Here is a 13,540-nt window from a genome sequence, read left to right as displayed (position 1 = left end):
GGACATTGTGAAGGCCAAAAGAATAACTGGGATGCAACCCCATGCTCCAGGTGTCCCTAAGCCTCTAATTGCCAGAAGCTGGGACTGGACAACAGTGGATGGATCATTCAAAAGTGCCCTGTTCTGTTCATTCCCTCTGAAGGATATAGTGGGCTAGATGGACCACTGTGGCTGTTCTTATGTTAAACAGATGAAAGAGCTTCCCCGTGGTAATAGCGGAGCAACGTGTGATTCCTAAGAGGTATGCGTCTTGGGGCAGAGAGTCTTAAGAGATAGCAAACCTCTGTCAGAGACTATCCCCATTACTTCAGTGGAGAATTCTCTGAGGCCATTAGAGACTTGACTTTCACTTTCTTGGATACTGTGTTGGGTTCAGGCTACCCACCTACAAAGCAAAGAGAAGGATGTGTAGAAATGGGTTGAACTGTGATGGTCCAGAGATGAAATGCTAGCCAGATGAAATCTGTGTGCCATATGTGCACCCTCTTTTTACGTTCCATTATTAAAAAGTTTGGTCTGTTTCAGGAGACATAAAAGGCACAATAAAACACAGTTTTGCTTTCAAGAGGTTACTTGTATGCTGTAGGTCAATTTTATTCTGAAAATCATATGAACTGGAGAATGGTTTTGATACAGACACGTGGAGGGTCACAAGGAAAAGATCTGTGTTGCCACCTAGTAGAGCCACTGAAAGGAATATAAAGATTTCTGCGCTTAGATAAGAAGCATCTTCGGTACTACACACAAATGCAGTGCAAACGGGAACACGCCATGCCAGACACACACTTACACGCACAGTTATAATCCACATTGTCTTACCTATAAAGTTATTCCACTCTGTGTCCAGATCCCCTTGATTGGCTAAGCAGCCTCTCATGACATTAAAACAGTAGTTGTAACATGGCCTCACAGTAACTAGGCCTCGACAATATGGACAGTACATCATCTTCAGCAGCGCTTGCTCACCCTGAGGTGTTGGGTTTACCTTTAAAAAGAAAAAGGGGAAAGGAGAAGAAAATTACAGGTCAGTTACAAAAGAAAAAACACCACACCTACAACAGCATGGGAAAGAACACTGATGGAGAGGAGCAGAAATACCAGCCAGCTATGGCTTCCCGCTGCAGTTCAGCTGTTCGGTAGATCTACCTGAAACACAGCATGATGGCAGACAATGTATTTATTCTCTCTCTCTCACACTCACACACACACACACACACACACACACACACACACACACACACGCGCGCGCGCACACACAGTTGGGTGTGCATGGCTCTTTGCAGGACAGCCAGGCACCGCAGCTCCCATTGGCCGCGGTTCCCAGACAATGGCAGCCACAGAACCGGGGCTTGGGATGGAGTGAAGGCAGCACATGGAGCTAGGGCAGCTGCTTCCCAGGAACTGGGTAAGGAGCCTGCCTCAGCACCTGCGGCGCCCCCCCCCCCCCCGAGTCACCCCTCTCCCCAGCACCTGCGGCGCCCCATGTCCCCTCCCCCCCAGTTTTAATCAGGGGTATTTTTAGTAAAAGTTATGGACGGGTCACAGGGCCGTGAATTTTTTGTTTACTGCCCCTGACCTGTCCATGACTTTTACTAAAAAAACCTGTGACTAAAGCATAACCTATAATCAACCAGCAAGGAACACCATTAACACAGGCAGACGGCTAATGCTGCTCCTTCCCTCCAGCTGGTGCCGTTTTCATTTCTACTCTTCCTTGAGTACCACTGGGCAGGGCTCTCTCTGGCAGCATCGCTCTTTTACCTCAAATTCCAACCCTAGAACACAACAGCTCTACGAGAGATACCTCGGGTTAGTTTAGATCTAGTACCTATCTATGATAAATAACAGGCCTACTCTCTCCTGGAGCCATCCCCATTTGAATGAGGTATGCCACTACAAGTTTTTCAATAACACATGGCAGAGATAAGAGGGGATGAATCTTCAAACTGACTCATCCCAGGTTTCCACTTATGTTCATCCAAACAGAGCTCTCTGAAGTAGGCGACGGTAATCCCAGATATCCTTTACAGTTCTGTTTTCAAAAATGACTCATGATCATTCACATTTTAGTCCCTCCTCCTTGGCAAAGTTTCAGACTGTTGCATGACACAATTTTCACATATAAAGCAAGTCTTAAAAGCTGTGATCAAGAGGTACATTACCATGATGCATTAATGCCAATGGAATTGTACGGTCAAGTGCTACACACCAAACCGAGAATATAGCTCTAAGAATAAATAAGCATTGATTAGCCAGGTGAATTATGCAGATGGAAAAACGAAGCAAAATCAGATTAATACATCTGCATTAAAGGATTCTTCCCTGCCTGTACAAACAACACTGAGTATTATCCAGGAAAAGATTCGATTATTATTTTTTTCGCCCAGGAATGAACATTACATACACTGGAAGAGAAATATAGTGCTTAAAAGTGGCATAACCAGTATCAGCTACTGGACGACTGGGGGAAGAAAGGGGGGCTCAGAAAACAGAACAGAGAATAAATTGTTTATTGTTGTTTATTTAAACCCTGGCACCATTGGAAGTGACCAGTCTAAATGCCTATGCCTGAAATAAGAAAAGGAGTACTTGTGGCACCTTAGAGACTAACAAATTTATCTGAGCATAAGCTTTCAATAGTGTAGTATGTAGGAATAGGAAAATTTATCTGTGCCTTTCCTGAAATTTTTCCTTTTTGGAGTTATGAAGTGAACAGATTGATGACACTGGATTTCTGCTCTGTGAAGCACTGGATGCAGACCAGACAGTCAATCAGCAGGAGGAGAGTTTTGGCTCCATGTCTGATAATAGCCTAGGAAATCTCTAAACACTCCATATCGTTAAGGAAAATTAAGCCTTACGACTAAACTGAGCAAATCTCCTGCTGAGCAAGGAATCTGATGAACAACCAAACTGTCAGCGCCAATTAATAATCCCATAGCTCTTTCCAATTAGCAGCCAACTCAGGGTAGGTTGGATCAGTGGATCTCAGGACTCCAAAAAAGAAAATTTTCAGGTAAGGCACAGATAAATTTTCCTATTCTTATTCATAAGGTCTACAGAGCCATGACATTGGGATTTACATAGCAGTGTCTGCTGTGGGGAGGAACGGGGAACCACACACAGTTGCATACTAATGCAAAAAGGGGGTTATCCTTTCCGAATAGTTACTGGGATTCTAAAGTGAGGAGCACCCTTCTCCGGAAAGCAGAAGCAAATGACTGGACATCCAACTTGGAGAATTTGGAGAGCATATGAACAGATGACCAGGTGGCAGCTTTACACATTTACTCATATGAAGCATACGATCTTTCTACCCATGAAGTTGCCTCAGCTCAGAGAGCACCCCTCATTTTGGAAGATGGAGTTACACTTTCTCACTTCTATGCTTTGAGATACAATATCTTAGCCACCTGGAAAACATTGGTTTCAGAGTAGCAGCCGTGTTAGTCTGTATTCGCAAAAAGAAAAGGAGTACCCGTGGCACCTTAGAGACTAACAAATTTATTAGAGCATAAGCTTTCGTGAGCTACAGCTCACTTCATCGGATGCATTTGGCAAAACATTTGGAAAACATTGAAGCTTTCTTTCCCTGTGACACTAGAATAGAAAACACGAATAACGCATGCACCTTTCTGAACTGAGTGGTGCAGTGGATTTTCTTTTGAGAGCTCTGTGCATGTCCAAAGTACACCACGGTTTCTATATGGGGAGTGACAGAACTGGGCAGAATGATGGAATGATGATTTCCGAGTCATTTCCTGCGCTCTATGAAGCCTGGGATTAATCTTTGCTATGAACAGGGTGTCTGTTCCGAGTACCCACTTTATCTTTAAGAAAGGTGCAATATTGATTGAAATTCCAGGAAAAACAGCTTCAAGTCAGACACCATGTGTGCTGACACAACTGCTACTGAAAGGGCCATTTTAATGGTTAGAAAGTAATGAAACATCTTCAGGAGTGGTTCCAATTGAGAACCTGCAATGGCATTGGGAACCAGGTTAAGATCCCAGGAAGGAACTCTGTGCACTTCAGGAGGATGTGGCAGAGATGCTGCCGGCAAAAAAACACTGGCCATCTGTGCAAGAGGAAACGCACTACTTTCCCACTGCATTATGGATGCTGGACATGCTGCAGCAACTTGACCTCTAAGTGTCTAAATTGCCAGGCCCAGCCTGAGACCATCTTGAAGAAATTCGAGAATCGATTGGTACTGATGTAGACATAGGGTGAGACCCTTGTCCCGATAACAATGGGCCTTTGAATATACTCTTAGTAGATTTCTTTCTGGAAGCTAAAAGCATGGATATTCCCTCTTCTGAACACTCTCTTTGGATTCAGATGCTCCGTTCCAGAGCAAGGCTCAGACAGGATGGGATTCTGATACATGATTCTTAATGGTATTCATGTCAGAAGGAGAAGACGGAGATGATGCCGATCAGAACTTGGCTGTCTGTAGGCCCTGTATGTGATAAACATCTCCCCTGGTTAGAAACGCTGAGTCCCTGACCTGAAAAAGTAGCCAGATTTATCCTTGGCAGCGATAAATGGGGCATACTGAGGATCCTTCTGGCCTTATAAAATGGAGGCTGGAGTAGAAAGAAAGAAATGGTGTGCCACGAGGCCTCTTCTTCCATACCGGGGCTGCTGTCCCACTCCTCACTCCATAGCCACCTGCTTGGGGGGGGGGAGGGTTAAATAGGTGGAGACAAGGTGGTAATGGGAACCTACACAGACAGGCGAGCAATAACTTGGACATTAGGACATGGTGACCAACAGCGAGAGCCCAATACTTTCCTTGTCTTTTCAGCATGGTGGAAAATATCTATCCCACTGCTTACACCTTCCCGAGGTGCATGAGGAGGGATATACATTATCCTCATGCATGCATATATAGCTTGTCTAGAGCATTTGTAGTTCTCATAACCCATAAGCATAGTTTAAAATACTCTGAATACTCTTGCCTGAAAGAATCTATTTTCTGGGTAGGTCTTTTAGTATATTTTACTATCTGAGTCTCTGAGCACTAACCTCCCTCCCCTAAGGAGGAAATATTTCCTTTGTGGGGTAGGAGTGGGAAGTGGTGTATGCACACCTACAGGAATCTGCGCAGGTCTATAGCTATGTCATCCATGCTGCAATCCAGGCAAGTGAGCAGGGGAACTCAGCGCTGATGATTATCCCCCAGGCCGCACTCAATGAAGATGAGCAGAGGAACCAGGCCCTGAGGGTTACCTGCACTCCACAGATGCATATGTCTCGAGCTAAACAGATTTTACCCTTTGTGCTTCTCAGAGGAATCTCCTGAATCAGACTCTTCAGAAGACAAAAGTAAGATCTTCAGAGAGCACGACACAATATTGCCGGGTGTTGGATGTGCAGCACAAACAGGGTTCTTCAGACACCTCTTCTGCACTTATGGATGACTGGTGGCCTGCAGGGGGACTGACTTGTCCCTACCCAGAAGACTTCCTCCCTCCACCCCTGTGAAACTCTGATGAAGGCCCACATTTTACAAGGTATTTGGGAGGTATTGCGGTGCAATGCTTAACTGATTCAGGAGCCCAAGTCATTTTCAAAAAGAATTTAGGCACTTTGAAGTCAAAATCCCATTGACTGTCAGTATGATTTTGACTTCCAAGTGCCTAAATCCCTTCTGAAAATAAGACAGACATTGTAGTGTTAATGCAGAAACCTCAAATACCTTATAAAATCTGGCCCTTAGTCTAATCTGGCAGAGCAGAATGCGAAAAGGGGTTGGCAGAAAAACAACAACTTGTTTTTGATGCTTCAAAATATCTAGACTTAAAGATTTAGCATGAGAAGACTATATTCCACAAGAAAGCTGTCTCTTAGGCAAGCAGCAGTGCCTAAAAGAAGAGCCAATCTGGGAGCCAAATTGGGAAGGGCTAGAGCAATAGTGAAGAACCAGATCAGATGATTTATGGTAGGAAAACTAAGAACAGACAATAGTAAAGGGGTCATCTGCTAGCCAGATGGTTTCTACTTCCATAAAAAAATAAATAAATAAATAAAAAGTTATTCTGGGGGGAACTCAACTTTCCAAACCCTCAGATGGGGACTTAAATATCACCAAGTTCAGTTTTTCGTTTGGCAAAAAATTGCTTGTTTCATTCCATTCAGGGGTAAGCACCAGTGCCATTCTCACTGCCTGTCAAAGATCAGTCACTAGATATCATTAAGTCTCAAACCACCTTCAAGATGCATTTCATCTGTTTCAGTACCCACGCCTGAGAGTTCTTGCACTTCCCAATTCACCACTCAAGCGACATGTGGCTGCGATATGAATTTGACAGCCATTCTCTCACACACTTCACTTGATCTCATTTTTCTCTTGATGTTTCATCTGTTTGGTATTTGGTGAAGATTTGCACACAGCTTTCCACTTTTGAGCAGAAGACTCAGTAGGATAGAAGTCAACACACTTGTGCATCCTTCCTTCCATATCTTCGCAAACAGTAGGCCTGACTAATATAGAACAGAGGAGATCTGTTTAACTTGTGAAAACCAACCCAAAAACAGTGCAATATTTAAACCTCAACCCATAGCGAACTCTATGAAAGTGATGACTAAGATATTACAGAACTATCAAATGAGAGATTGTTTTTACAGTTGCCACTAGGGGTGGGGTGGGGGGGAGAGGAAGGGGTAGAATCTGTCTATCCAAATTCTGGCATTTTACACTTTCAAAAGGTAAAGAAACAAGTAGGGATAATTTATAAGAGACTGTTAGGATGGAGATTTTAAATAATTACACCTCATTGCCACAACAACAAATGCTTAACTGCTGGGTATTGCTGCAATGAAAAGCTTATCAAACTGCTGGCAAAAGGCCAGTACCAAGTACAGCCCAACAGTACAGCCTATGGATCTGTCAATAGGATGTGCCAAATGCTGTTGTGGCAATTCTTCACAAGCTTTTAATGCTCATTCTGCAATCCCAGGTGCAAGCCCCTAAAACACAATTGTATGCAACAGTAAACCCAGATATTCTGTGCTGAGTCTGTGTTTACCTTGGAAAGAAACTTCAGTTCATTCAAACTCTGTTCCAGAGTGACCCTCAAAACCCATAATCCCCTTTCTAATAAAACTGAGTCCCAAAGAAAGCTTTATTTGCTGAAGAGGATTTTCTTTAGTTGATCAGAGCTCAGGTGGTACATTGTGCTGCATACACTTTGTAAAAGCTGACAATAGGAGTCAATCCACTCCTGGCCCTTTCCTTTATCCCATGAAATTTATTTACTCTCTATGGTGTTTCATGCCACAACAGCAACCTGTCACACTGTGGTTTCAGCATGTAAATTACAATTTGTCCATGCCTCTACACTTTATCAAATGTGAGGATTTAAAGTTAACACCAGATGTGTCTTGTCACCAATCTTAGCATTGGCCACAAGCTTGCTTCTTGAAAACTGATTCTCTCTCTCTCTCTCTCTCTCTCTCTCTCTCTCACACACACACACACACACACACACACACACACAGAGTAAACAATTCTTCAACTACATTTCATCTATTCTCTGTATCAGCACTAGGGTGGATAAATTAATGTTTGTTTTGCAAGGGTGGGGGAGTGTTAAATTGATGTCTTTTTAAGACCACTAAAAAAAAGTGTTTAACTTTTGTTATTTATAGATTGCTAGTTTCTTTCCACTTTATAGTCTTACATTGCTAAAGCAGGTATTTTGTATTTGCTTCTTTAATTTATTGCCTGATTATTAGTGAAATTTCTGATTTTACATGAAGATTTCTTCTGCTAAGAAACTTCACATTAAAATGCTCACCTAGGCTGAAAAGAGACAAGCATTAACACCCTTATTGCGAGAACACCACAACTCAAACACAAAGCTAATAGGCAAATAGCCCATGCTATATATGCAACCAACACCACCTTCTGATAGATTAAGCTTCCACAATTCAAGAAAGCTAAAATTCTTCAACCAGGCTATACTACTCCATCAGGGCTTGCAGTCTGAAGTCTTTGAGACTTGTGACCCTAAATCATTTTGATGCTTTTGAAAAATCTCACCCTTTGATGCCTAAATATGGGGTTAGCAACCTAACTTTATGGCCTGCGTTTTAAAAAAAGGGTCCCAATCTACATCACTTTGCCTTCTTTATACTGAAACAATTTTCTTTTGTACTGACCCTCGTCACTTTTGTATTGATCCTCGTCACAATAAAGGTTCAGTTTTAGTCCTGATGTTGCAAACACTTATTTATAGACGTCACTTTAACACAAGTAATCCCCTAAAGTCAATCAAGTATGTCACTTTACTCACATAATCTGATTAAGTGTTTACAGGATCAAGACCCTATTTTTCAATATTTTGTTTTTTACCGATAGCAGTTTTGTAAAATTAGTAAGACACCCTACCCGTTGTAGCATTTTAAAAAACCAAACCACATTTAAAATCCAGTTCATTATAAATTCTAATCTAATATTTTAATTGCACAAATTTTCATATTGGCTTTAGACCACTTCAGCCTGATTTAAGTCAACAATTTAAATCACTCCACTCTGTTAGTTACACTGAATAGCACCTTACTCAGCAAGTAGTCACAATGCAACCACTCGCAGAGTAAGATACTATTCAATAGTGAGTAAGAGGGGAAGAATCTGACCCTATACAAATCTGTAAGAAAAAGTTTAAAAGGACAGTATAATATGAAGCAGGTTTTTAACAAATTCTCTTATCTGTTATTAAGACCTCGTTTTATAAAAATGACAGGATGTTAAAAACCTTCCCACAATAATGCTGATTGTTTTCTTTTCGGATTTCATTTAAACCTGTGCAGGGAGAATAGATTTGTCAGTTTAATCTTCCATTGCTTCTCACAGAGCTGCCATTCTGGGGGCAGATACTGCAGGAGAACATTTAAAATCAAACATTTTAAAATAAATCCAATGAAAACATTTCACTTAATCTTCAGGGTTCCTCAACCAGCTCTTTTACAAAACCTAAATTTGATCTCCCATTAAATTACGAACTACTTGGAGAAAAGGGTTGGGAAAGTGAAACACCTTTCTCTACAAAATGAATAGCTGTTTTGTTTTAAAAAAAAAATCAATAAATTAAGTTATACAAACGCCAAACCCATGTTGTCTAAAGTAGAATCCAACCGCCATTACTTATTCAAGCAGGCAAAAAATAAGATGTTCTTCATTTTGTAGACAGGAATGTGGCTTCACTTTTACAATTTTTCCTTAGCCCAGTGTGTAGCGTATAGTGCCACTGTCCTGTCAAAAAAAGGACAGCTCACAAAAGCTTATGCTCTAATAAATTTGTTAGTCTCTAAGGTGCCACAAGTCCTCCTTTTCTTTTTGCGAATACAGACTAACATGGCTGCTACTCTGAAACCTGTCCTGTCAAAAGTCGGTCCCAAAGTTAAATACATTACGAAAGAGAAGATTGAGATGTTTTCATTAAAAACAAAAAACAAAAAAAACAAACCCACATTCCAGTAAAAAGTATTTTGGAATTGAACCTTCCTTTGCAATATTTAACTAACACCATTGCCCCTGTTAGTACAGGCATAATTACAAAGGAAACTGACTTCACTGCAGGAGTCAGCCCCCTGGGGTCTGGTACAGCTACAGAAGTTTAACAAATTACTTTGCATCTCCTCATCTTTTGCCTGTGGTGAGGTTGTGTGTAGTTTTTTGTTTTTAAGTTACACTCACTAACATGTACATGACAGTTCAATACTGCACATCAGGCTCAATTCCCTACCTATAGGTTTCTATTTTCTATGCAGGCAGATGTCAAACTGATAGAGAGAAATAACAGAACTCCTGAGATTCACCACATTATTTGTTCTACCCACCTAGTTTAGTATTATTTCATCCTATATAAAGTAGCACGCTACCTTCATAGACAGTTAGCTTGATATGCCTCCATCGTCTTAGCCTGCCTCACATAAAACTATAAAGTCAAGCCAAGGTATTTTGTGTTTAATGGTAATCATGTGATGTGAGCAAGTGAGGCTAGAAAATTTGATAGTGTGCATCCCCTCCTCTCCCCGCTTTAATTTCTGGCAACTACTGATGGAACCCGAGAATCCATGTGAAAGCAGATCAGAGCTCATAACTCAGATTCAGAATACGAAGCAGATGCCATTTCAGCAAATGCTTCTGAACGGCTAGAAAAGGGAATCTCTCTATCGAGATGAAGTTATTCCATTAATGCTTTTGCAAATCTATAAGGAAAGCCAACGCCTACTTCTTGTACCACTAAAATAGAACATTGCTGTTCTGAATGATGTTTTCTTCAACAACAGCAAAGCATTCTTTTAAATAAATACTTCCCCACTTCTAATTACAGTGACTAGACAATCTTCCCTTTTAATTTCATCACGAGCAATTAGTGCTTTAAAACTATAATTCTGCTTTAGAGACGAAGCTTAACATTTGCCTCCCGTTTGCCCATTGGAGAGAGAAAACCTGGTCTGCAAAATATCCTCAGTACAAACATAAAAGCGCAAACTAAAGCAAGCCACGTACATGCAGACTCACGTGTAGCCTATTAAATCCGCGATGACTACTGCTACAACATACTTTGAAAGTTATGCCTTGCATGGTCCCTCAGATGGTCAATAGGGCTGGTACAAGAGGCACAGATGCGACCACATTCTTGGCAGGACCAGTCAGGGTCGTCTTTGATGTGGAGTCCTGCTTGGTATTGTTTTCTACATTGATGTTGCCCTTGGCACGCAAGATACAATGCCTCGTGCACGGCTGCCCTCCATTTCGCTTTGTTGCTTGCAACTTGCTCCATGGATGACATGGCAATGACCTTGCATTGAGACCATGTCCTTCACAACATCGGCAGATTTCTTCCAGTCCCTTCAGCTGGGTTTTCTGGAGCTCAGTTGCCCACGAAGTATCAGCTTTTGCTAGTCTCTTCTAAGCAGCCAAGTGACAAGGCCAGACAGTTTAATTTCCATTGTGATTTAACGATGAATGTTTGCTCAGAGATCTCAATGGCCAGTGTATGATTCTGTCTGTCAAGTCATCTATCAAACTCATCTGGGGAGAATAAGCTTTGGACATATTCCCCATAACCCTCAGCAGAATCCCAACCAAAGTTACTGGGAGATCTGCACAAAGGAAGATACAACCGTTCAGTAACTGAGCTTTCAGTTCCTATTTACTCAGCACCTTTTGAGCACATTCAGCCTCACAAAGTGGGAAATACGGTTACATTTAGCAGCACTTTCATTTCTGCCTTTTCACATCCTCCTTTCATGTGTCAATACCTGGTCCACCTTCAGCTGTCCAGAGAGAAAGGGGGAAAGTACCGCCAGCAAAATGGCTCTTTGGTGCCATATTCATTCCAAACCCTGTGTCTAGGGAGGTCAAAGGAGAAGCTGTCTCTCCAAGTGTAGCAAGTGACCTCCTGGTTAATGGATACCTCATTGTCGACCAGGCAGTTTGTGACAGAGTAATTTGGAGAAAGAATCCAACAGGCTATCTACAATGCAAACGGCTAGCACTTTAACAACTATTTTAGATAGATGTTTTAAAGAAAATTTACTCCACCCTCCTCCTACACACTTCATTAATGTTATTGTTGCAAATTACAAAGCCATTCCACCAACTAAGCATTGTGGGAGTTTCTTCTTCACTTATATTTCCTTGTACATAACAAGTGATGTCACAAGGTAGGCATGTCATTTAAAGAAACACTGCACCCATTCCATACATCGCATCTAGACTTCAAATTCTAATGCAATTTCTGATGTAAAATTTTGACCTAAAGTTCTCCATCTACAAATTCAAACTGCTATGTTTTTAAAATAAAACAGACAGGATTTCCTAAGGGCTGAATAAGCCAGTTTCAAGCAACACAATTGCTTTTATTGACATACAACTCCTGCTGCTCCAAGAGCACGTACATTTGCAGCTGAAACATTATATGAGCACGTATTCTGTTTTCATAATTCACCACAAGCACTGGAAAGGTCGAATACCATGGTGGCAGGCAAATGCTGAAAAACGGATATATCAATGAAAATTTTCAGAGGGTTGCAGTAGCACGGCTCAGAAAAATACAGTTTACTGCGTATGAACATTCAGATAAAAGACACTAAGGTATAACATTTGATCAGCCATTCCTCTTGTAAAACAAATATTGAAAAGCCAGTTAATAAATTGCTTCTGTGATTACCAAGTAAGGAGAAAAACATTTTTTCCACAGGTACAATATAAAGAAGAGATACTATAAATCACAAACCTGCCTCAGGATACCACATCATTATTGAAGCAACTTTTTAACTCATTTTGAATTCATTGTTAAAAAAGTAATGGAGAGGGTGATAAGTTTATCGGATAGCTTGGATGAAATGTATGCAAGGGTATCACTCAAGCATCCTTTAAAAGGAATTATGACATATCCAACACATCAGTTCTTTTAAACTCTTCAGTTTTGTTTAAAGTTTACATTATATTTCTAAAAAAAGAAAAGGAGTACTTGTGGCACCTTAGAGACTAACAAATTTATTTGAGCGTAAGCTTTCATGAGCTACAGCTCACTTCATCAGATGCATTCAGTGGAAAATACAGACTGTACAATGAAGTGAGCTGTAGCTCACAAAAGCTTATGCTCAAATAAATTTGTTGATCAGGTGGTTCCGCAGTTTCTTTGAGAGTGTAAAATGTGTTAGTCTCTAAGGTGCCCCAAGTGCTCCTTTTCTTTTTGCGAATACACACTAACACGGCTGCTACTCTGAAACCTGTCATTATATTTCTGAACGCCACACAGCTGTAGTTTCCCTATTTGCGAGACAACAGAGCAACTTTAAAACCTCACAGTGTAGCTCCATGGTGAATTCAGCTCTTCAGCGCGCTGTAAACGATGATTTTGTTATCAACAGCTCATTCAGCTTTATCCTCAGGTCTCTAATACACCCTCATTTCTGACTCTCAGGCTCTAAAACCATTTTTTGTTTTTCAGTCTGTGGGTTAAACTGATCCCTCATCATGCCAGCGTGAACTCAAACCACAGCCACTGAATTCTCTCTGGCTAACTAACTATCTGTTCATTTGCACAGCGCACATAACCACTGGTGAAGTGTTAAAATCCCTCGGTGCACTTTGCCCTTGAAGGCAACGTTGCACAAGCAAACTAGTAAATAAGCAAACTATCACGAACCATGCCAAGAAGAGTGGGATAATAGAAAGACGTTTAGTACGACACTGAGTGTGTATGTACCTACCATATGTTATTAATTAAGGGAACATTTCTTAAGTTTACTAATTGCAAAATATCAAGTTCTAGTTCTCCTTAGTCGCCCACTGCTCTGGCTTATATTTTCCCCGCTTTCACCTTAAAAAAAAAAAAGCTGTCATGGTTAGGGCAGGAAATGTCAGTGTTTGGCAGCAATTTAACCCTGTTGATTTCAATACTTGTCAAAGGCTCAATAATAGCTGGCACAATAATAGCCAAGTAATTGCATGATGGCCAGATTTTCCTCCCTCAGCTGCTAAGGGGGATTGAGGATAGAGAGGAACATTCCA

General features: G+C 41.2%; 1 protein-coding gene across 1 annotated transcript in view; it reads right to left on the bottom strand.

Annotated features, from left to right (window-relative positions):
* Window positions 1-13,540, bottom strand: part of GPC4 (glypican 4) — a 111,829-nt gene that overhangs the window by 16,649 nt on the left and 81,640 nt on the right. Inside the window, exon 4 of the mRNA XM_038417495.2 lies at window positions 820-985. Coding sequence (XP_038273423.2) covers window positions 820-985 — 166 coding nt within the window. The remainder of the gene's footprint in view (window positions 1-819; window positions 986-13,540) is intronic.

Source organism: Dermochelys coriacea, chromosome 9 (assembly GCF_009764565.3).
Source record: "Dermochelys coriacea isolate rDerCor1 chromosome 9, rDerCor1.pri.v4, whole genome shotgun sequence".
Lineage (NCBI taxonomy): Eukaryota > Metazoa > Chordata > Testudines > Dermochelyidae > Dermochelys > Dermochelys coriacea.
The sequence above is the reverse complement of the archived record's forward strand: the minus strand, read 5'-3'. Positions and strand labels throughout refer to the sequence as shown.